A 25,321-nucleotide genomic window follows, 5' to 3' on the forward strand; every position below is an offset into this window, starting at 1 on the left:
GCTGTCAGATAGGCACCACAGACACTGCACCAGGTGCCAGACTCGGCTAAGGCCCCAACTCCTAAGGGCAGGCTGATCATGGGACTGCCCCATAGGGCAGTGGAGCACTCTTCGTCCCCGGACCGCAGGCATAGATCCTCCTCTCTGGGGCCTAGGATTCCGGCACCACATCTCTGGTCAGAAGGCCCAGGTCCCCAATGCTGCGCTCTCCCCCACAAGACATGGGACACCAGAGTAGAGGCACCAGTCCCTGTACCACTAGTACTGGTGAGCTTCCTGTCAAAGATTGCCATAGCACAGGTCACCCTCGCCCAGTCGGTCTCCCAGACGTCGGTCCCCACGGGGGCAGGATCGCTCCCTGTCGCAGCACCAGTCTCCATCCCCCCTGTACTGCTCATCGGGCAGGCACCGATCATCACCCAGGTCTGTCGGCAGACTCAAGCCTTGAGAACTCTGCCCCGGTCGCTGGAAGGGCAATGGTTGGACTTGGACTAGGAGTTTAGCCCCTCGCCAAGGAGGGGTGATTCACCGCCGACCTACGAAGCCAGCTTGGCACCTGCAGTGATGGCATGGAAGCAGGGATAGTGGCCCACTTAATGGTCATACTGGAACCTTTGGGTCATGCCCATTATGCCGGTCCCATATTACCACCAGTTCTCCCTGGCTGCCTTGGACAAACCACCGCCGGCACTGGAGTTGGAAATGGTACCAAATCCAACGTGGGGGCAGGGCATCAGACTCCAGCACCTAAGGAGCCGTCCCCGGAGACAGAAGGGGAACCCACCCCTCCCTGGTGGTACTCGTCGTCGTTTCTAGACGAAGCAGTGATGAGTCCCTCCCAAATGGGCAGCTCCCCCTGATGACTTCAAGGAGTATCAGGACCTCCTTAAAAGGGTGGCTACCAACTGGAACTTAAAAATTTGAGGAGGTCGCAGAGGAGTCCAATGACCTCCTTTTAACATTATACCCTCCTCCACCCCAGCCCATGTCGCGCTGCCCATCCACCCGAGGGTCCTTAAGATTGCCAAATCGCTGTGGCAGACCTCCTCTTCAATTCTGCCTGCTTCTCAGAAGGTGGAAAAGTAGTAGTATGTCCCTGCGAAAGGGTTCGAATATCTGTATGCACTCCCTCCAGCGGCATCACTGATTGTGTCTGCTGTTTTTAATGAAAGGCACAGGCAGGGTCTAGTCAGTGGCATGCCGAAGAATAAAGACACCAAGAGACTGGATTTATTTGGCAGAAAGATTTATTCAACAACAAGCCTGCAATTTTGGGTGTATAACCATCAGGCCCTGTTAGGCAGGTAGAATTTTAACCTGTGGGACTCCCTTAACAAATTCAAGGAGGCCCTCCTGCAGGACCGAGCCCAGGACGCTTTAGTGAACGAAGACACAGCAGTGGCAAGGGAGGCCCTTCAAATGACCTGGGATGCTACTACTCAGCAGCCAGGGTGGTCACCTCCGCGGTGGCCATGAGGTGCAGCTCCTGGTTGCAGTCCTCTGGGTTATCCCAGAAGATGCAGTCCACTATTCAGGACCTCCTGTTTGAGGGTGCAGGGCTCTTCTCCGAGTTCACGGACTTGAGACTCCTTGGCCTTAAAGACTCCCGTGCCACTCTCCGCTCCTTGGGCCTCCATACTCCTCAGCAGGCCAGGAAGCCATTCCACTCTCCATCTCCTCTGACTCCACAGTCTAGGTCCTGGGGGGACTCCCTGGCTGGGCACCTACAGGAGAAAGGGTCTAAGTAGCGACGCCCATCATCTTCCCCTTCAGGTACTCAGCCTGACCTTTCCAGGAACCAAGGAGGCCAGAAGCAGTCATTTTGAGGGTGTGCTAGAGGACGATGCCCCAGTCACCTCCCAGGATCCATCCTCCCACTCTCTCTTTTTTTTTTCCCCCCCTCCACTGCCTCCACCCCTTTCAGTTGGCCTGGTCGTGGTTAACCTCAGATGGTTGGATGCTCAAAGTAATATCCTCAGGTTACACCCTGCAGTTCATGGCTGACCCTCCCTTCCACCCCACTTCCCAGTCCCTCTTCAGGGACCCTTCTTATGAGCAACTCCTTGTCGAAAAGGTTGAGAATCTCCTGCGCCTGGGGGCAGTGGAGGAGGTCCCTCGAGACGTGAAAGGAAAGGGGTTCTAATCCCGCTATTTCCTAATCCCGAAAGCAAAAGGGGACTTCAGACCCATTTTGGACCTGCGCCATCTCAACAAGTCTCACAAAAAGTTGAAGTTGTGCATGGTCTCCCTGGCCTCCATCATCACCTCCCTAGATCTGGGAGACTGGTATGCCGCCCTCGACCTGAAGGACACGTGTTTCCATTTTCCCAAGGCACAGGCACTTCCTTGGTTTTATGCTGGGCCAGCGTGATTTCCAATCACGGCATTGCCTTTCGGTCTCTTGTCAGCCCCAAGAGTGTTCACGAAGTGCATAACCCCAGTGGCTGCTTACCTGAGATGCCAGGGTGTTCAAATTTACCCGTACCTTGATGACTGGCTAATAAAGGGTCAGTCCCGGGATCAGGTGCGACAGTATCTTGATCTGGCTTGTTCCTCTTGTCGCGACCTGGGGCTGTTAATAAACGAGAAAAAGTCGACCTTAATCCTGGTACAATGCATAGAGTTCATTGGTGCGGTCCTTGAGGCTCAGTTCCAAGCCAGGGCGGACCTCATCTTGTGCATGTAAGTCACCCTATTGCCACTGCTCACACATGCCTGCACTTGTTGGGTCACATGGCAGCCTGCACCTATGTGGTCTGGCACATGTGGCTCCGCCTCAGGCCTCTACAGGTGTGGCTGGCATCGGTCTACGTCCCCAACAGACATAGCATGGGCCACGTGGTCAGGGTCCCGGACCACGTGCTGTCGTCATTCACCTGGTGGCAGAGTCCTGCATCTGTGTTGGAGGCAGGTCCCTTTGTGGCTCCATCCCTGCCAGTGACCCTCATCTATGATGCCTCAGATCTGGGGTAAGGAGCCCGCCTTGGTGATCTTGGCACGCCAGGTTGTTGGTTGAGTTACGATCACTCCCCCCTACACATCAACGTTAGGGAGCTCAGAGTGGTTCACCTGGCCTGCCAAGCCTTCCTGCCTCATTAAAAAGCAGGGTGGTCCATGTCCTGATGGACAATACAGCGGCTGTGTTCTATATCAACAAGCAGGGCGGAGCCAGATAATCTGTCCTGTGCCAGGAAGCCCTCAGGCTATGGAACTACTGTGTACAACACGGTATCCATCTTGTAGCCGCATACCTCCTCGGGGTCAGAAACACTTTGGCAGATCGCCTCAGCAGGACCTTCTTGTCTCCCACGAGTGGTTCCCTCCTCCCGGAAGTGGTCAGTTCCAAACGCCACGTTTGCTGCTCGACTGGGGGGATTGAGGCTCCCTGTTGGATGCTTTTGTGCTCCCGTGGTCGGGGGCTCTGTTATGCCTTCCCTCCAGTGCCGCTGATTCACAGAGTTCTCATGAAAATCAAGCAAGACAGAGTGAAGGTGATCCTCAGCGCCAGCTTGGCCGCTCCAGCACTGGTTCAGCCTGCTGCTGGACCTCTCGGTGGCTGCTCTGTTACAGCTGCCACTGAGGCTAGACCTGCTGTCCCAGAACCACGGAAGTCTTCTGCATCAGACCTTGGTAACATTGCACCTGACGGCTTGGCTGCCGCATGGTTAAATGCAGAGGAGCAGGAGTGCTTGGCCACTGTCCAGCAGGTCCTGTTCGGCAGCAGAAAACTCTCCACCAGAACGACCTACCTGGCCAAATTGAAGCTGTTCGCTTGTTGGACCTCGGATAAAGGTATTTGGTCTGAGCGGGCCTCGCTTCAGTTAATCCTGGGCTATCTTCTGCATCTCAAGCTCCAAGGCCTGTCCCTTTAATCTGTCACGGTCCATTTGGCCGCAATTTCGGCTTTCCATCCACTGATCAAGGGTAGATCAGTTTTCGCCTAGGATATGACTGCCAGGTTCCTCAAGGGCCTCGAATGCCTCTACCTGCACATAAGGGACCCTGACTCTTGTGCTGTCATGGCTCATGGGATCTCCCTTTGAGTCACTGGCTTTCTCCTCTCTTTCTCCTGTCCTGGAAGGTCACGTTCCTAGTTGTGATAACATCCGTCCGCCGGGTCTCTAAGATTAGGGCGCTTACCTTGGAACCTCCCTTCACAGTCTACAAAGACAGGGTCCACCTGTGGCTGCACCCACCTTTCCTGCCCAAGGTGGTCTCTCAGTTTCATACGGGCCAGGACATTTACTTGCCTGTCCTTCCCCCCCCCCCCCCAAAGCCACATAAGTTGGAGGGGGGGGGGGGAAATAACTGTAAAGAAATTCACCATCTGTGATGGGAAATAAGACCACAGAGTCAAAAACTGGTGTCCATTTTTTATTAGTTTGATCATTATGTCTTGGTTGAAATGGCATGCAAACACTTATGTGAAGGAAAGCTTTGGAGGGAAATGGATGTCTTTGTCCTAGTGGTAGGTAGGACAGGCTAACGTTTCTCTAAATCATTGGAAGGTTTCACCCAGAGAATAGCAGAGCAAAGGTAGAGGGAAGAAAATGGGTAGCAGAATTTCTTCTTTGTGCTTTGTCTGCCTATATATCCATTAAGGAGGCAAACCTAATAGTCTGATTTATATGGCGTGATCAAGATGGCAGGGTATAACAATTCATTTATTTTAAACCTGAAAATGTAACATTTCATGTTAGTATAACTTAAAGTGTGGTTCCGTTCTAGAAAGTGACTCCATTAAAAATGACGTGTTTAGGTTCCATATATGTTGTCTGAATGGTTCACATGTCAAATTTGCTCTATTTACACGTAAAATGATTTTTTTAAAAAGAAATAAGCGCTAGCCATGCAAACTCTGTTTTTAAGTCATTCTGGGTTCTTATGTTGTCGTCTTTCATCATGTTGAATAAAATGTCTGCAGCCCAACTCCCCTTAAATGACACCTGTGCATCCCCTTTACCTGTGAAAGCTGCTTGGAACTTAGGGCATGTCTACACTACAAAATTATTTCATTGCTTGTGCTTATGCGTGCTATGCTTCTTGTGTTGGTGGTGTGCATCTCACAGGAGTGCTTGTATCGATGCACATTCCAGTGCACCGTTGATGATAAGTCTCTTGTGCAACTCTGCACCATCCAGTGCAGAGTGTTTTGGGAAGCTTTTGCAGTGCCTCATGAAGCTGAAATGAATTGTGCAGGGGTGACTGGAAGCATGGGGTCAACTTCCCATAATGCAGTGTTCTCCATCCCATAATTTCATCTGCGTTCCATAATATTTCGTGCATCTTTTCAAAATCCCCACAAACCTGTGCATGTCCCTCTTTGCTGTCCACCCTCCAACAGAAGCATGGAGCTTGCACAGTTCTGCAGCTTGTCATGAGCATTGCCAGCATGGGGCGCCTGATTCTTCAGTAAGACGCTCGCTGGGTTACGCACGACCCAACTTACGCAAATTCGCACTTACGGAAAAAATTCCATAAGCCAGAAATAGGATTTTCGAGTTGCGGAAATTTTTGCGTAACATATGGGTATACGTTTCCGACTTAGGCGAAATTCGAGCTACACAAGGCTTTCTGGAATGGAACATTGCATAAGTCGGGTGGGCGTCTGTATTGCAGAGCTGCAAGAGGAGTCGTGGGGAACATGACAATTCTTTGGAGGCTAGATTGTTTTGGGACATAGGAACAATTCAAGGTTATTGATGGTGGTGTTCACAGAGCAGCTGGAGATGGTGGAGTGCCGATTCTGGGCTTGAGAAACAAGCACTGACTGGTGGGATCGCATTGTCATGCAGTTTTGTGATGATGAGCAGTGACTGCAGGACTTTTGGATGCATAAAGCCACGTTTCTGGACCTGTGTGCCAAACTCGTCTCAGCTGTCCAGTGCAGGGACACCAAAATGAGAGCTGCACTGACAGTTGAGAAGCAAGTGGTGATTGTACTGTGGAAACTTGCAATGCCAGATTGATTCCTGATTGACCAGAAGCAATTTGGAGCCAGGAAATCTACTGGAGGGACTGTTACCGTGCAAGTGTGCAAGGCTATTAATCACCTCCTGCTACGCAGGACTGCGAGTCAAGGCAACATGCAGAACATAATGGGAAGCATAGTGGGCTTCCCAAACTGTGGTCAGGCAATAGATGTCATGCATATCCCTATTTTAGCATCAGACCACCTTGCCACAGACTACATCAACAGAAAGGACTATTTTTCCTATAGTAATGACAGGCTCTAATGGATACCGGGGGCACTTTACCAACGTCAGTGTGGGCTGGTTAGGGAAAGTGCATGATGTGTGCATCTTTAAGATTACAGGACTGTTCAGAAAGCTGCAAGCAGGGACTTTCTTTCTCAACCAGAATTACCATTGGGAATGTTGAAATACCAATAGTGATCATGGGAGACCCAGCCTACCCCTTGCTCCCATGGCTCATGAAGCTGTACACCTGCCATCTTGGCAACACCAAGGAACACTTCAGCTACCCGCTCAGCAAGTACAGAATGATAGTTGAATATGCTTTTGGTCATCTGAAGGAACACCTGGCATTGTTTACTCACAAAATTGGACCTCTGTGTGAAAAATTTCCCATTGGTTATAGCAGTCTGCTGTTTCCTGCATAATTTCTGTGAAGTGAGGAGGGAAAAGTTTCTGCTGGGGTAGAGGGGGGTGGTGGAACAGCTCTCTGCTGAATCTGAGCAGCTAGATACAAGGGCTATTAGAAGAACTCAGTGTGGAGCAGTAAGTCTCAGGGAGGCTTTGAAAGACCATTTTAATAGTGAGCCAGAGTAGTGTGTTGCTGTAGTGTGCTCTATCTGGCCTTGCTCTTTTGTAGCCCAGTATGAATCTTGTAGAGATTGCTGTGTCTGTAGGAATATAACATCAATGCACCTATTAATATTGTCTGTGAATATTATAGATTCTGTGACAAACTGAAGTAATAGTAAATCGGTACATGTCAGACCTGCTTGGCACCAGACAGCATATTTTTTGAACTAATAAAGATGAAACTTGATTAAAAAAATATAATTTTATTTAGTAACATGAACCAGGCAATTTAAAATACCATTTTTAAAACTTAATAAATTAAGGGAACAAAACTTATGAAGGGGAAAGAACACTGCATTTTAAGTACAAATACACCAAATGTGGCTTTCACAGATTAGTGTATGTGCAGCTATGATTGTCTTTAATGTCCCGTGGAGTGGTAGAGAGAGTGCAGTGACCAGTCATGCCACGTGGAATGTTGGGGGGGGGGGGGTAGGGGGAGAGAGAGGTCCCGATATTGAGTTCTCTATGGACTGCAGTGGGAGTTGAGTACAAGATTGTTGAACCTGCAAGCCAGCCGGAGTCCACAACATCTATGATTGCTGTCTGAGAAGCATAAGCATTTCCTGCTGCATGTCCTTTTTCCTTTTTTTGCGCCTTTTTCCTCTTCAGTCAATTCTTAATGATCCTTCATGCTGTCTGCAAGGGTGATCCCAGACCCTGTGCTCATTCTCTAATGCAGCACTGGCTTGCAGGATCTCCTGGAACATGTTTTCCTTAGTCCTCTTCTTTCTTATCTGGATCAAGCATTCTGTGAATGTGGAGGAGGAGACCCTGAAGGCCACAATGGCAGCAACTGCAGATACAACAGACAGAGGTACCATTGTCAGTGTATTCACCATTGAAATAAAAACTTAGGATACTGAACTCACTTCCCTTGATCCCCAAACGTTGTAAGCAATATATTCTCCCTTCTCCTTGGCAATGATACAGCACAGCACCAGCCATGGAGCGTATGGCCCTCAGGGAGGGAGTGGGGGGAGAAGTGAGTGGGGAATAGCTCACAGGCATGAGTATATTTGTGTAGGGCAGTGGAACTGAATACTGGCACTGTTTTCCATGGGTGGTGGTGATTTAGCTGATATCTCATTCCTGAGAGTAACAGGCAGAGACCGCACAGCTACAGCTGGCGTCCTGTTGCCACCTGGGCCCGTATGCTGCTAGCCTGTGTACTGCAGTGATGCTTGCTGATGCCATTGCTGGGTAGCATGCAGAAGGTGTCCTATTGCAGTGGAAGAAATAAGGCAGCCATCCCCAGAAACCTTTGGCAATGGATTGCAGAGTACCTCCACGAAAATTTCATCAAGATCCCCAGGGAGGATTCACAGGACATCCTGGTGCACATAAACAAGCAGCTGTGCATGGCTCACTCTGCTTAACTCCAGAGGAGAATGAAAAGCGGATAGCAACTCTATCTCTCTTGATTGTTTCAGTACCTCTTCTAGCACAAGTTTGTTTCTTTGTTCTTTTGATTTGCCTTTAAAAAAAAAAAAAAAGTGTCCTGCTACTTTGTGGGTTACCAGAAGTTCCTTCCCCTGCATCAGGCGTGCCCATGCTGGACTGTGGTGAAGTCAATAACATGGCTGGCTGGCTGGCTTGCTGAGCAGCTGGATCCCCCAGTTGCCTGTCTTCTATACTACTCTAACTCTTCCTTGTCCTTCTCCTCCTCCTTGTTGTTCATGGTGGAGGTCTGTCACTCGGGCTCCTCTGAAGTTGCTGAGGATGGCATGCAGATCTTTGTAAAAGGAAGGTATGCAGCTCCACACCGGATCGATTGTTGGGCTCCCTGGCCTTCTGGTATGCCTACCGCAGCTCCTTGGCTTTCATGTGGCATTGCTGTTGGTTCCTGTTGTAGCTCTTCTCCTGCATCCCCTGAACAATCTGTTCATAGATGTCCACGTTTCTATGGCTGGACTGGAGCTGTGTCTGCACAGCCTCTTTTCCCCACAGGCACAGGAGATCCAGCACGTCCTGTGTATTCCAGGCAGAAGCGGGTCTGCAGTGTGTAACCAGCATGGTCAGCTGGACAGTTACACTCAACAGTGGAGAGCTGCTAGATGTGCTCAGAAAGCTGGACAATCAGGAAAAGGCATTTCAAAAATTTGCAGTGCTTTAAAGGGGAGTGGTGGGTTCCTGTCCACCTGACCCCTGGGCAACTAAGTTCACAACTGTGACCAGAGCAGTTAGTGTGAGACATTGTGGGACAGCTCCTGAAGGCCAGTAATAGTAAACATAAGTCATGCACTGTCTGCACTGACATTGCGTTGATTTAACTACATTGATCCTCAGTCTACGATGCTTGGGGAGATGGAGTAATTAAGTCGGCGTAGCGAGGGACTTAAGTCAGTGGGAGCAAAATTTAAGCGTAGACACATCCCACAGCTAGGTGGTCGTATACTGCCTTGCGTTGACCTAATTGTGTGGTTGTATACCAGGCTTTAGTAAACAGTTGTGATAATGCACAAGAAGAAATAGTCAGGTTTCTCACTCCTACCCATGGAAGCTTTGCAGGGCTAATAGAAGTAAAAAAAAAAAAAAACGCACAGAATTAACTGATTGTAAAATAGCGAATAAACCTCAAAAGATTTAGTTGAATTCATTGACTACTGGCTTACAGTTTATAGAGAAGAAAATACTTGCAACTTTACATTTTAACAAATTTAATGGCTGCTTTATGTGATAAGGTTCTTTTTTAAGTATGATAACTTAGCCTGTGTATTGATCTCATAGCCACTTTACATAAGATAATTGAACAGCAGAGAGAGTTAAATTGTTTGAGTGTTTTCTACTGGTTCTATCAAACCCTATTCCATCTGGGGCAGAGGTGCACAAACTATGGACCACATCTGGCCTGCGGGACTGTCCTGCCCAGCCCTTGAGCTCCTGGATGGGGAGGCTAGTCCCCGGCCCCTCCCCTGCTGTCCCCCCTTCCCCCACAGCCTCAGCTGCCCTAGCTCTGGCCTGCCTCCTGCTGGGCAGTGCGACGGCGTGCCTGGCTCCAGCCAGGCGGTGGGGCTGCGAGCTCCTGCTGCTCTTTGTGGCATGGTAAGGGGACAGGGAGTGAGGGGCAGTTGGATAGGTGTGGGAGTTCCGTCAGGGGGCAGGGGTGTGGATGGGGGCGGGGCAGTCAGGGGACAGGGAGCAGGGGGGGTTGGATGGGGGGTGGGGTCCTGGTGGGCAGTTAGGGACAGGGGGTCCTGGGAGGGAGGGGTCAGGGGACAAGGAGCAGAGGGGGTTTGATGGGTTGGGGGTCCTGGTGGTGGTGGTCGGGGGGGGGGGGGTTGGATAGGCATGAGAGTCCTTGGGGGCCTGTCGGGGGGGGGGGTGGATAGGGGTCGGGGCAGTCAGGGGACAGGGAGCCGGGGGGGGGGAGGGGGCGGATAGGGGGTGGGTAGAGGGCACAGCCTTCCCTACCTGGCCATCCATACAGTTTCGCAACCCCAATGTGGCCCTCGGGCCAAAAAGTTTGCCCACCCCTGATCTAGGGAATTCTAGCTGATTTACTAAGCATGTTACGAGGAAGTGTTTTCACTACTTATATTCTCATAAGCAGTGAACAATTAGTAATAAAATGAAAATGCTGTTGAAAGTTGCAGATTTTGTGCCATAGAAATCAAAATATAATGTAGCTTACTCTTTATAAAGTGTATCTAAGATTCCTATTAGAATGTTTAATTATGAAGTTGGTGCTATATTTTAAGAGACCTCACAGTATAAACTTAAAATAATCTAGGGACATAACCCAGGAGATCCCTTCCAATCCTATCAGGTCCAGTACGCTGTTGTTGCAAACAACCCCATCATATAATTCTGTAAATAAATATATCAAGCTCCAATTTAAAAGTAGTTAGGTTTCTCCCCTGTCGTGTCTCTCTTCCCCCCCCCCCCCCCCCCCCGTCCTACGGGACTTCTGGTCAGAAACCTGCTAAATTGCAGCCTAACTTTATTTATAGCCTGTTTATATACATTTATTCATGTGCCAACGTTGTCCTCAAGCTTAAATAGCTCTTCTCCCTCTCTGTTTACCCCCTGACATATTTATAGAGAGCAATCATATCCCCTCTCAGCCTTCTTTTTGCTAGACTAAACAAGCCAAGCCCTTAAGTTTCCTCTTGTAAAGTAGGCTCTCCAGGTCTTCATTTCCTTGCTCATTTTAGTAGCCCTTCTCTGCATTTGCTCCAATACGAATTCTTTCTTGAACATGCGTTACTAGAATTGTATACAGTATATCAAATGAGGTCTTACCAGTACCTTGTACAAGAGTATTAATACTTCCCCATCTCCACTGGAAATACCTTGCTTCATACATGCTAGGAATACACTTTCCTTTTCCACAGCTGCATCATTTTGGTGGCTTAGTCATCCTGTGATTGACTAATACATCCAGGTCTTTCTATCCCTCTGTCATTATACTCGCTCCCATTAGCATCCTGCCTTTGCCCCCATGGTCTGCATTATCACTCTGATTGAAAACTGAGGCAACGTATTCATTTAGTTTGTGAGCCATACCTAGATTGTTTAATCTCTACCCCACTGGTTTTCAACTTGTGGTCCACGGATCCCTGGGGGTCCGTAGGCGGTCTACGATTTCCAAAGGGGTCTGCACTTCCATTTGAAATATTTTAGGGGTTCACAAATGAAAAAAGCTTTAAAACCACTGCTCTACCCCATAGCAGCCCTACTTCTTTTCTTGTTCTCCTTTTATTTATATTGGTTAAAAAAACCCTTTTACTATTCATTTTAACTTATTTTGCAAGGCCTAAATAAAGCCTGCCTTAAGCTCATTAAACTACTATGAGGCTTAAACAGGATTTCCTGTTGATAAATTTCAGAGTGGTAGCCATGTTAGTCTGAATCAGCAAAAACAATGAAGAGTCCTTGTGGCACCTTAGAGACTAACCAATTTATTTGGGCATACGCTTTCGTGGGCGGGCATACGCTTTCGTGGGCTAGCCCACGAAAGCGTATGCCCAAATAAATTGGTTAGTCTCTAAGGTGCCACAAGGACTCCTCGTTGTTTTTGCTGTTGATAAAGTTACATACCACGCCCTTGTAAGATATCAGTTTTGGAAGGATTCACACCATGATACAAAACTCTTCCCCACCCCCAAAAGTTATACATGTTTAAAATAGTGGGTTTTTTGTGATAGCTGAACTTCCTTTTACATTTGGAGCTGTCTTTCTTCAGATTTCACAGTGATCTACAGCTAATTTTGTATCTATTAAGAGTCCCATTTCTCATTATGGAGGCTTATTTTCTTGCTCAGCATAACATATCTCAAAAATGAGACTGATGTGCAGACTGAAGGAAGACTTTTACACATCATGTTCTTTACAAGACTTTTCTGACAGTGTTTTAATTTTTACATGCAGCTAGTTTTTCCATATTTGCGGTCTTGTAATATATTTAACTTGCTATAACCATGTTTAGTTGTGCTCTATGGTATGTTGCTTTGTTTTGATTAATTTCTCCTGTTTGTCTCTCCAGCATGCTACAGATTTAGATCAGCTAAATCAAAAGTGTAGAAACAGCATTGTCTTGTTCAGCATTACCAGCATCACATCTGTTTGAGCGTGCCAAACTGAAATTACCCATTTAAATTAAATGGAGAAAATTGCATGCATTCATGCATCTACTTTTCATAAGATGAATTTGCCAGTTCTGGCATTACAGTAATATGACTAATTATCACTGACATTTGTTTGCTTCTGCCATAAGTATAGTGTGACTTTGGGTAAGTCTACACTGCAACAAAAGACCCTTAGCACTGCTGTAAGTGGCCTGAGCAAGTTGACTGAGGCTCACAGGGCTAAAAATTGCAAGGCAGATGTTAAGGTTTGGGTTGGAGCCTAATCTCTGAGACCCCATTAGGGAGGAGGGGTCTCAGAGCTTGGGCTCCAGCCTAAGCCCAGATGAGTGTGCTGCAATTTTTTGCCCCTCAGCCCAAGTCCTGTGAACCTGTGTCAATGGACCTGGGCGCCAAAACTGAGTGCTGCAGTTTTTTTTATTGCAGTGTAGATATACCTTTTAAGTCTTACGTAAAATGGTACGGTTGTGTACCTAACTTTATGAATGAAATTGACATTCTTGAAAATAAAAACTTAAATGTTTTACAAAGGCAACTGCAGTTTATTCATCAGTTTAAAAAGAATTGCAGAAGGATAAGGTTCAGCCATCCCTGATGGTAATTCCACATCACTAACCTGCTTTTGAGAACAACATATCAACTCTCAATCTGTAAAAACTGTACTCCATTGAGTCCATATCCACGTAATATGGCCAATGTAATTGACCTCAAATTTCAGAAAACAAATGAACCATAATTAAGTCTGTTTTAGTCACGGGTATTTTTAGTAAAAGTCATGGACAGAAATTCAGACTGACCTGTCCATGACTTTTACTATATACCCCTGACTAAAACTTGGGGGGAGAGTTGTGGCTTGGGAAGTGCAGAGGGGTGTCGGTGGGGCTGGGGCAGGCTCCCTACCCAGCCCCAAGCTACATGTGCTGCCTTTGCTCCACCCCAAGCCCCAGTCCTGCAGCTCCCATTGGTTGGGAACCGCGACAATGGGAGCTGCGGGGACAGTGCCTGTGGGCGGAGGCAGCATGTGGAGCTAGGAGCTGAGGGAGGGGAGTTCCCTCCTGGTAAGCACTGCCCTGCACCCCAATCCCCAGCCCTGAGGTCCCCCCCCAAACTCCTGCTGCTGGGGGGCCAGGGGGGCCCAAGACTCCCCCAGCAGCAGCCAGTGCGACCAGCCCAGGGGCTGCCTGAGCAGCTTCTGGTCCAGCTGCACTGGGCTGCTGCAGAGGTCATGGAAAGTCACGGAATCCGTGACCTCCGTGACTAACACGGAGCCTTAACCATAATACATGAATAGTTTTCTAAGGCTTGAAAAAGCAAGTGTTGAACTGAGCAATCTCTTGTGGGACAGTCACTTAATAATGGGTATATGTGTTCCACTGGTGGAGCAAAAAGACCACCTTCCTTTGCCTAGCTCTGCCTTTTTATGGCAGATCCTTGTTACCTGTCAGGAAAACTTATTACCCCTTTCTGGCACTGGGATTTAGCAATCTTAAAAGGAGGTTGCCGTTGACCTGCAGATTGCCGAGCACAACGTTGTTTGTCATCAGTTGTTTTAACTGGTACTCCTTTGAGAACTAAAAGCTACATAGTATATATAGATTGCAATTAAAGAGAAAAAGGGTGTAGTGTTTTAAATAAGGAAAATTATAGTAAACCACACTCCAAGTATATTACTAACTCTGGCAAATGTGTGTATAGTATTTTGCATTATCGTAGTCATAAGAATTTTTAGGCACTACTGAAAATCTCACCCTAAGGGGGCAGTAATTGATTAATTTTCATTACATTATCCGATTAGTTGTAAAATGTTTTTATACCCCATCGTGGCTTTACTTTAACACATTGTTTGTTTTTATTTAATACCCGGTACATTGTTCTTTGGAATACTTGTTACTTTAGATTTCAAATTGTGAATTTGGCATTTTCTTCAGTTTTTTCAAAAAAAGTGAAAGACAATTACTGACCCCATTCCTATTTTTAGCTAATGTATATCTTCTGTTTTGGTGTTTATGTTCTAATATTTTTTGCATATTACAGGGTCTGAGGAACAAGCCAAAGAAAACAGGACACGTGAAGCCAGACCTCATAGATGTTGATCTTGTAAGAGGTAGGGCTTGAGCTAGTAAATGCTGAATTTGTCAGTAATTTGACCTTATGGGGACAGTTACAAAAATAATTGCCTTTATCCTGATAGCCTTGCAGCAGAAGAGTGGAGTATAACTATAAAAATGAGAAGAAACCCTATGGCTAAAAGAACAGGAGTACTTGTGGCACCTTAGAGACTAACAAATTTATTAGAGCATAAGCTTTTGTGGGCTACAGCCCGCTTCATCGGATGCATAGAATGGAACATATAGTAAGAAGATAGATATAGATAGATACAGAGAAGGTGGAAGTTGCCATACAAACTGTAAGAGGATAATTAATTAAGATGAGCTATTATCAGCAGGAGAAAAAAAACTTTTGTAGTGATGATCAAGATGGCCCATTTAGACAGTTGACAAGAAGGTGTGAGGATACTTGACATGGGGAAATAGATTCAATATGTGTAATGACCCAGCCACTCCCAGTCTCTAGTCAAACCCAAGTTAAGGGTATCTAGTTTGCATATTAATTCAAACACAGCAGTTTCTTGTTGGAGTCTGTTTTTGAAGCTTTTCTGTTGCAGAATTGCCACCCTTAAGTCTTTTACTGAGTGGCCAGAGAGGCTGAAGTGTTCTCCTACCAGTTTTTGAATGTTATGATTCCTGATGTCAGATTTGTGTCCATTTATTCTTTTGCGTAGAGACTGTCTGGTTTGGCCAATGTACATGGCAGAGGGGCATTGATGGCACATAATAGCATATATCACCAGAAAACAGTTGTCTCCTATTTACATCGAAATTAAAATTAAAGCAGTTTAGTTTCCTTAAATTGTAGCTGTAGTTGATCATGTAGATTTATTATAGCTGTAGGCTTAAGAAAAGAGGAAACAATTACTAATTGTTTTCTATCTGATAGTGTCCATTTTAAGAAACTTCAGAGGAAAGTTCAAGAAATCCTGATAAGGGCACTTCAAGGAGTAAGCTTGAGCATAGTCTGAGAAGGTGTTTGGAGATGCTGTATAGTTATTTCTTGCCTGTAAAACAGGTGTATCTGATCATACTTATTGGCTAATAACAGCTCTTAGCCTCAGAGTACAAATCCTTGTCCTGACTGGCTGCTGCCTTTGGAACTCCTAATCTTAATGCATATACAGACAAGTGCATATCACCCTGTCACTTACCAGCCTCACTTTGATTTCAGAATCTCTGTTGCTCCTTGACCCTGGGAAGGTTTACACTCCACCCCAATAAGTAACTTTTACTATATTTTTAGCTTCCCTTCTCCCCTCTTTTCACACCAACGTCTCTTTTCATCTTCCTCTCTTTCAACTCCCTTTTAAATACTAAATGCTGAGCAATCCTGTGAGGCTCTGTGAGGGGTCAGTCAGAATCAGGAGATGGCAGCAAAATGAGGCCGGTCCCTATGTGACACAACAGGAGCTCTGAGGAGTTTTGAAAACTGAGTTGTGCCCGTGAGAAGTGCCTGTGTTCCCATTTCAGACTAGCTCAATTGATGGAGTGTCTCAATTGTTGGAGGGCTGCTCCCATTCACTTTTTAAAAGGATAAGATGGGAGTACAAAGCAAAGGAGCAAAAAAAAATAAACACAAGTCAGTTTTAAAAAAGACTAATGGTTTTGGGAACAAAGAAAGGGAGAGAAGGTGGAGACCATTTCAGTATAGCATGAGTATTTTCTGCTAACTCAGTAATAACCATATCCTTGGGTGAATAAACTCAGAGACCTAAGGATTGTTGTTAGCTTGTAATACCCTGTAGTTATTTTAAGTGAAACATGAAATGCAATGTTTATTTGGCAATATAAAGCTGAAGGACCAGATTTATTGGTATTTTGTTAAGTATTTGAAAGTGAAATCTACAGAGGAGTAGTTCTTCCCAGGAATATATGAGTGGCTAGCACTGCAGAGCTATTTATTTATTTTATTTGTATTATTGTTCCATGTAGGAGCCCTAGTCTTGGACCAGGACCCCATTGTGTTAGGCACTGTGGAAATATCCATAGATTATGATCAGAATGGAAACAATTCAAGGTCATAGTATTGTATAAAGCCCCTCATAGGTTAGTCCCTAAGTACTGACGTAATCATCTGTGACCCTTACGCCTCTGCTCCACAGTTAAAATCAGGCAGGGCATGCTCACTCTCCAACTGGGTCAGGGACAGGAGTGTCTCAGTTGAGGCTGTGGAGCTCTCTTCAAAACAAGTCTTCCTGAGACCGTCTTTGACGCAGTGCAGATCCCATTTATTTTTGGCAGGCTATCCTTTTAGAACCATCATCCCTCTCTTCTGTTCTCTTACATGTTGTTACCTCCTTTTCATCCATAGGGGTTGTGTTAACTGGGAATTGATCTCTCTCATTTGTTAGTGACTTGCCTGAATGGTGGTGGGTTTTGCCCTGTACCAGATCCTTTGGTTGGAACAGACTATATATAGTCCTATATATGTGTCGGTGTTTTTATTTTTGTTTTATATTAGTTTTACTGTACAGCTCTTCATGCTTTTCAATAGATGTCTTAAAATACGTTTGCATTAAATTAATTATATTTGAGAACAGGAATCAGTTAAATTTTCACCTTTCCGTTCTATGTTTATATAGCAACTAGTATAATAGGGTCCTCGTCTAGGACTAGGGGTCATATGAGTTACAGTAACAGTTTATACATAATATTATATGAACAAAAATCTGTTTAAAAGCACTGTAACTATAAGACGACATGGGATTCGTGGTCATATCTGTAAATGTCCATTGCTTCAGAAGTCTGGAGTATAGGCTATATTTAGAAACATCTAAAATGTATTACTCTGTTATGCTTGGGAAGCTTTATCATCTGTAGACCTATGAAACAAGGCAGGACTTCTCCCCGGCTTGTTACAGACTAACGGTTACGCTCTTTTGGGCAGGTTTATTGTCCAAACTTAAAACAAACAAACAAAAAAATTCTTCTGCTCACTCTTTAGATATTGGGCTCTTGCTGTCTCTTCTCCCAAACTCTGGCAGTCCTGCAGCTTCCTAGCTTTCTCTCAGTCAGTTCTGCCTCACTGGGTCTTTCTCTTACTCAAATAGCCCCCTGTTTTGGGCTATTTGAGAGCTTCCCTGGGACTATTTTGTGACCCTGCTGGGTCACTCTTACTCTGCCATATCATTCAGGCTGCTCATCTCCTTCAGCCACAGAGAAGGCTTCTGCCCATTTGACTGCCTCCCACACTGAGATATGCTGGCATTGCCTAAATCAGCTCCCTTGAGTAGGACCTTTTAAAATTTTGTTCCAGGATGGTTTGGTCCATGATTTTCTCAATTGAACTGGTCTCTGGACATAGCCACCAAGCCATGAGGTCTTGTAATCTTTGACCACTACCTGTGATCATGGCCCCCATGGAAATGGTTCAGCCCAAAACCGTTGTTATACACTTCTGAAGTCAGTCCTAGTCTATCTAAGATGGCAGCCTTCACCCCAGGATAGGAGCCTATCTGCTTGTCACTTACTGCTTGGTATACTGCCTGTGCCTTGTGTAGAACTGATCAATGAAATTGTTTTTAATTGTTCACTTTATTAATATAACTTCATAAGCAAAGTTTTATGAATGAAACAACATTCATTAATGAAACCGGCTACCCCAATAACTGGCTAAGTGAGTTTCACTTTCAATCCAATTGCTGCTTAAATCACTGAAACTCACACTGTTTCAACATTGTAACTTCTGCTCACTGTTTGCCATTCCTTACACTTGTCCATATTGTAACTCAGACTCCATTTTAACTTGTCCCAAACTCCATTTTAAAATGCTCACTCCATTTTGTAAAAGCTTGCTGCAACCATCATTTTTGCAAAAGCCGATGTAATCTTATTAGTGTAGTTTAGATGTGTGAATGAGGTATGTATGGATGATGGAATCAACCTCCAGCCCCAGCCTGTCCTGATGAAATAAAGTGTAAACACCAACAGCTGAAGATGTAGACAACAGCCCTGACAAAGCAAGAAAGAGTCCACCCTAAAAAGAAAAGAACAAAAGAACCGTTGAAGAAACATCAAAGCCAGGTCCTAGGCTGAAAGTCATGTCTGCAATTGAAGGGTGATCAATCACAACGAACCCAGAGGCAGCGTGACACAGCAAGACCTATAGACTCTGGATTCAAACTAAAGCCTACAAAAAGGATGGGTGAGATGGAAGACTTTGGAGGGTAACATTCTGCTGCCAACATGGAAGGGCATTGGTGCATGCCCAGTAGAGACCCAGCTCTTCCTTGTGCCTGGCTTTCCTGGCCAGTTAGCCGCCACAAGCTATGAACCCAAGCCACGAACTCAAGCTACATTCAGGACTGGTAACTATCTAGCAGCTGCAGAGTATTTGATATGTGTGTGTGTGTATACATAGGTATTAGATATTAGTTATTGGTCATAAGTCAAATTGTGTTATAATAAACGTGACATCTTGTCGCCTGAAACGATCCTGTGCAATTTTGTCTGTATAATACTTGCCTATCAGGAACAGTGCTGTGTAGGCTATCCAAATTGACTCCTTCCTGCCCATTGCACTTGCCAGTGTCTCCAAGGAATGGAGGAAGGCCTGTGGGTTATCGTCTGGCCCAGCTTCACCAGGCAAGGGACTAGGTGACCTGAGCTTCCCTCTCCATCACCAAGCAGGTTCCCCTGGGTCTCTTGACCCAACTGCTTCTGTAGCCATTCCTGTTGCTGGAAGGGGGGCCTCTAGCCAGTGCTGTTGAGCAGCAAGTTTTGCCTCTTTTGCTTCTCTAGCCTGTTTATCAACTGTAGGAGCATAGCTTGGGTCTTTGCTGTTCCTGTTGCTGCTGTGCTATCATCAATAGATGTATCATCTCCTCCATCTTCCTTAATCAGCCAAACTAGGTGGGCTCAGTCAATGCTGGGGCTTCAATTTCCCTTTTTTTTTTCTTGGCACCAGTAATCCTCTTCGCTCTCCTCTGTACCGGGGCCAATTTCAGTGCTAACCTTCTCTTCCATGTATCAGAAGGATGGCTTCTCCCCAACTTGCTATGGACTCATTACCACACCCACAGTATCTCTCAGGCAGGTTTATTATCCAAACTTACACAAACAGTTCTGCAGCGGACCATTTACATTTTAGGTTCACTTCTTCCCTTCCCAGGCAGTTCTGCTTCCTGCATTTTCCTAGCTCTCTCTCAGCCATTTCTGCATCACTGGCTCTCTGTCTGACGTTTGTAACTGCAGGTGCAGCCCTGCCCCCTTGATTTGCCCAACGAGGAGCAACTGTTCTGGCATAGGGAAGATGGACCTACTTCAGTTACGGGGGTCAGCCACCCTGAGAAATTCTAGAATTAATTCACAGGGTTAGGCATTGCAGCAGACTGCCAATAATAATAATACTAAGTTCTTATATAGTGCTTTTTCATCAATAGATCTGTGCTTTAAAAAAGGAAGTATAATTATCCCCCTCTTACACATACATTTATTATTATGCCCTTCAGTAAAGCACATGTATCATGATGGAAAATTCTTTTGTTTTAGTTAACCAAAATGTAGAGCTATATATCGAGGTACAGTGCTGTCATAAATATAAAGGGAAGGGTAAACCCCTTTAAAATCCCTCCTGGCCAGAGGAAATCTCCTCTCACCTGTAAAGGGTTAAGAAGCTAAAGGTAACCTCGCTGGCACCTGACCAAAATGACCAATGAGGAGACAAGATACTTTCAAAAGCTGGGAGGAGGGAGAGAAACAAAGGGTCTGTGTGTCTGTCTATATTCTGTCTTTGCCGGGGATAGACCAGGAATGGAGTCTTAGAACTTTTAGTAAGTAATCTAGCTAGGTACGTGTTAGATTATGATTTCTTTAAATGGCTGAGAAAAGAATTGTGCTGAATAGAATAACTATTTCTGTCTGTGTATCTTTTTTGTAACTTAAGGTTTTGCCTAGAGGGGTTCTCTATGTTTTGAATCTAATTACCTTGTAAGGTATCTACCATCCTGATTTTACAGGGGGGATTTCTTTATTTCTATTTACTTCTATTTTTATTAAGTCTTCTTGTGAGAAAACTGAATGCTTTTTCATTGTTCTCAGATCCAAGGGTTTGGGTCTGTGGTCACCTATGCAAATTGGTGAGGCTTTTTATCCAACATTTCCCAGGAAAGGGGGGGTGCAAGTGTTGGGAGGATTGTTCATTGTTCTTAGGATCCAAGGGTCTGGGTCTGTAGTCACCTAGGCAAATTGGTGAGGCTTTTTACCAAACCTTGTCCAGAAAGTGGGGTGCAAGGTTTTGGGAAGTATTTTGGGGGGAAAGACGTGTCCAAACAGCTCTTCCCCAGTAACCAGTATTTGTTTGGTGGTAGTAGCGGCCAATCCAAGGACAAAGGGTGGAATATTTTGTACCTTGGGGAAGTTTTGACCTAAGCTGGTAAAGATAAGCTTAGGAGGTTTTTCATGCAGGTCCCCACATCTGTACCCTAGAGTTCAGAGTGGGGGAGGAACCTTGACAAGTGCTTTTAAGCAAGATTTTGTGGATCCTGGAAAATACCTCTTTATTTCTGATGGTTTTTTTAAAAAAATGCTTTTTTTTTTTTTCCAGGAAAAAATATTCTACATGTATACGAACAAATGCATAAAATGTACAATTAATTATGACCATGGTTGAACTAAGTACAATGAACATATTACCTGCTAAAATAATGTAACAAATAGTTGCTTCTGAGGTCTTAAACTAGTGCAGAGACTTCCAAACCTTTCCCATTGGTGTAAGGTAGAAACAGATTTATCGTTATGGGTGCAGGGAAGGATATTTTATTGTTCCTGATTTTTCCATATAGAAGATATGGATCCTATGTATGCTCACATTTTTATCTCCTCACCAGCATATTCTTTTTTTTAATAGGATTATGTCTATTAAAGTATCTGTTTAGGCTTGAAACACTAACCAGACATCTGCTATCCAGTTTTAAATATTAGCCAGATGTAGACATGAAAAATAAGGGTGGGGTTTCCACCAACAAGGTCCAGGGGCATCACACTGGTGGGAAACCCATCCCCTGTCGCATCAATTTTCTGGGAAAAGAGAAGGTGTTGGGATTTCCACCAGGGTGTTGTCCCTGGACCCTGCTTAGTGGCTTCAGGTATCAGCCTCTGCCTAGTTAGTAGATAACTGGTAAACTTGAACTTTCATCCTTCTCAATTTGTTGTTAAGGGTGCTTTGTTTGTTTCTTTGCGACCCCCACAGAACTTCCTGGGAAGAGTTAAGGGGAGGAGGAAAGAGATCTTTGATACTCTACCCTATCACAACGCATAGCGTTTCTTGACTGCTGTGATTCTGCAAAAATAGATGGCCTAGAAACCACATTCATCAGGAAAAGCTTCTCTCTCACCACTAGCAAGTGGATTTTTCAAGCCCTGATTATTTTATTACGTTATTTGCTTTTCAGTGTCTTAGTGAAAGATTCTTTGGTTTCAGAATGCTGACCGTGGGAGACACTGTGATGATCCACAGAATCTAGGAACGTTATATGGAAATATAAAGTTTTAGCACGTGAGAAAATTGCATTGCTATGTTGCCCATACAGTCTAGCACATTACTACCGGAAGTCTCCAAAAGTGTGTGTTTGCCAGTTGTTTGCTAGTGTATTTAACAGTTGTGTCCATAAAATGTATCTTTAGCGAAGTCTATGTAAATCTTAAATTCCTGGTCATTTGACTATTTGTAATGTGTTTTAGGTAATTCAGGTAGAAAAACTAAGTTATCCATAACACATAGGAGTAACTTTATTCTAATAGAGCAAAATAAAATCATGCAGTTGAAAATAAACTTTCACTTTTCAACAAAAATCCTTAATGATTGCTTTATTCTATGAGGTACTGGAGGTGGATTTGAAATTTTGAATCCTGAAGTAGGTTGCCTTTATACAACCTGGTTGGTGCATGTGTGTGTATATATATGTACTATATGGATGCATTTATACACAAGACAGCTTTGTGATTATATTGTACTAAAATGATAATCAGAACTTTATTAGATAAGTGTATTTAAGAATAACATTTGTTGTCTTTTAATTTTAGGATCTGCCTTTGCTAAAGCAAAACCTGAAAGTCCTTGGACCTCTCTGACCCGAAAAGGAATTGTTCGAGTAGTTTTCTTTCCATTCTTCTATAGGTGGTGGTTACAAGTGACATCAAACGTCATATTTTTCTGGCTGCTTGTTCTTTACCTTCTACAAGGTATAATTGGATAATAAGATAATATAACAGCAAACATTTGTTTTTAACAATCTTGAAAATACTGTATCTTGTCAAGTTCACTCAGTGCTGACAAGATACAGTATTTTCAAAATGCTGAGCAGTCCTAATAATGCACCTTTAATTTACACAGCTTACCCCAGCTAAAGGCTGCTTTCCAAAGACCCCCTCGTAAGTCCTGACAAATGTGGGGAAGAGCATTGATGGCAGCACACAGCATTGTGGCCAGTAGGCATCAGGGAGAGGCTTCAAATTACACAGGGGGGCATGGAACAACCCAGGATTGGGAGGGCATAATGGAGGCTTAAAGCCATTTTAGCTCCCCTTCCACTTGAACAGTGAAATCTGTCCTGTGCTTCCATTCTCTCTATGATGAATATGAATATTAAAGAGTTTTCTGAACATCCAGGGAATGCTAGAACTCTGAGCCCTGAGGAAAATAACCTCATCAGCACCCTTCCAGTAGCTCTTCTCCATCATTTTTCGCTGCTGCCCAAATTTCTAGTTCCACTTCCCAGTACTATTTCCTTTTGCTTGCCTTTATGTATACCCTGTTTCTAAGTGTATTTAAAATTCATAATTAATGTTGCATTTAGGATCTATAATTAGCTGTGCATTCTGGGTATATTTTAAATCACTGGAGAGATTTTACTCTGGATAGATGCAGTCTGGGGATAGTTGGGTGTATTTTTTCATGTAATATGTTCCCTAACCTAAAATCAGATTAAAAGTATGTTAACATGCTGTAAAACCATGCAAATATGTGTCCCAACAAATATCCACAAATGGACCTTCCTTTTTTTAAAATATTGAATAAATGTATATACGCTTCATAGAATATCAGGGTTGGAAGGGACCTCAGGAAGTCATCTAGTCCAACCCCCTGCTCAAAGCAGGACCAATCACCAAATAAATCATCCCAGCCAGGGCTTTGTCAAGCCTGACCTTAAAAACCTCTAAGGAAGGAGATTCCACCACCTCCCTAGGTAACGCATTCCAGTGTTTCACCACCCTCCTAGTGAAAAAGTTTTTCCTAATATCCAACCTAAACCTCCCGCACTGCAACTTGAGACCATTACTCCTTGTTCTGTCATGTGCTACCACTGAGAACAGTCTAGATCCATCCTCTTTGGAACGCCCTTTCAGGTAGTTGAAAGCAGCTATCAAATTCCCCCTCATTCTTCTCTTCCGCAGACTAAACAATCCCAGTTCCCTCAGCCTCTCCTCAGAAGTCATGTGTTCCAGTCCCCAATCATTTTTGTTGCCCTCCGCTGGACGTCTTCCAATTTTTCCACATTCTTCTTGTAATGTGGGGCCCAAAACTGGACACAGTACTCCAGATGAGGCCTCACCAATGTCGAATAGAGGGGAACGATCACGTCCCTCGATCTGCTGGCAATGCCCCTACTTATACATCCCAAAATGCCATTGGCCTTCTTGGCAACAAGGGCACACTGTTGACTCATATCCAGCTTCTCGTCCACTGTAACCCCTAGGTCCTTTTCTGCAGAACTGCTGCCTAGCCATTCGGTCCCTAGTCTGTAGTGGTGCATGGTGTCCTTCCTTCCTAAGTGCAGGACTCTGCACTTGTCCTTGTTGAACCTCATGAGATTTCTTTTGTCCCAATCCTCTAATTTGTCTAGGGCCCTCTGTATCCTATCCCTACCCTCCAGCGTATCTACCTCTCCTCCCAGTTTAGTGTCATCTGCAAACTTGCTGAGGGTGCAATCCACACCATCCTCCAGATCATTTATGAAGATATTGAACAAAACCGGCCCCAGGACCGACCCTTGGGGCACTCCACTTGATACCGGCTGCCAACTAGACATGGAGCCATTGATCACTACCCGTTGAGCCCGACAATCTAGCCAACTTTCTATCCACCTTATAGTCCATTCATCCAGCCCATACTTCTTTAACTTGCTGGCAAGAATACTGTGGGAGACCGTGTCAAAAGCTTTGCTAAGGTCAAGGAACAACACGTCCACCGCTTTCCCCTCATCCACAGAGCCAGTTATCTCATCATAGAAGGCAATTAGATTAGTCAGGCATGACTTGCCCTTGGTGAATCCATGCCGACTGTTCCTGATCACTTTCCTCTCCTCTAAGTGCTTCAGAATTGATTCCTTGAGGACCTGCTCCATGATTTTTCCAAGGACTGAGGTGAGGCTGACTGGCCTGTAGTTCCCAGGATCCTCCTTTTTCCCTTTTTTTACAGATGGGCACTACATTAGCCTTTTTCCAGTCGTCCGGGACTTCCTCGGGTCACCATGAGTTTTCAAAGATAATGCCCATCTTCATTTAGAAGAATTTACTACAGTATCATGCATGTTACATTAAAATTAATCTTTGAAACAAGGTCAAAAATTGAAGACCTTGCACTTGAAGGGGATGGACTTTTTAGTTCTAAAACAAATGGACTCTTAGAGAAAATGAAAGAGATTGGATCAAAAGCTATACATCAGGGTTTCTTGCAACCTTTTAAGAGGGAAATTCCTATACCTGCTTTCAAATAGCAAAGGCAAATAGCAAAGGCAACATTGTCCACCTTATTCTTCATCTTTGTATTTCAACAAAGGCAGACAACACTACCGGC

General features: G+C 44.8%; 1 protein-coding gene across 3 annotated transcripts in view; it reads left to right on the forward strand.

The window, feature by feature from the left end:
• Positions 1-25,321, forward strand: part of PHTF2 (putative homeodomain transcription factor 2) — a 183,031-nt gene that overhangs the window by 77,075 nt on the left and 80,635 nt on the right. For all 3 annotated transcript variants that reach the window (XM_074942549.1, XM_074942548.1, XM_074942546.1), the window contains exons 4-5: positions 14,450-14,519; positions 22,549-22,707. In XM_074942549.1, the coding sequence (XP_074798650.1) occupies positions 14,450-14,519; positions 22,549-22,707 (229 nt within the window). The remainder of the gene's footprint in view (positions 1-14,449; positions 14,520-22,548; positions 22,708-25,321) is intronic.

Source organism: Natator depressus, chromosome 1 (assembly GCF_965152275.1).
Source record: "Natator depressus isolate rNatDep1 chromosome 1, rNatDep2.hap1, whole genome shotgun sequence".
Classification (NCBI taxonomy): Eukaryota; Metazoa; Chordata; order Testudines; family Cheloniidae; genus Natator; species Natator depressus.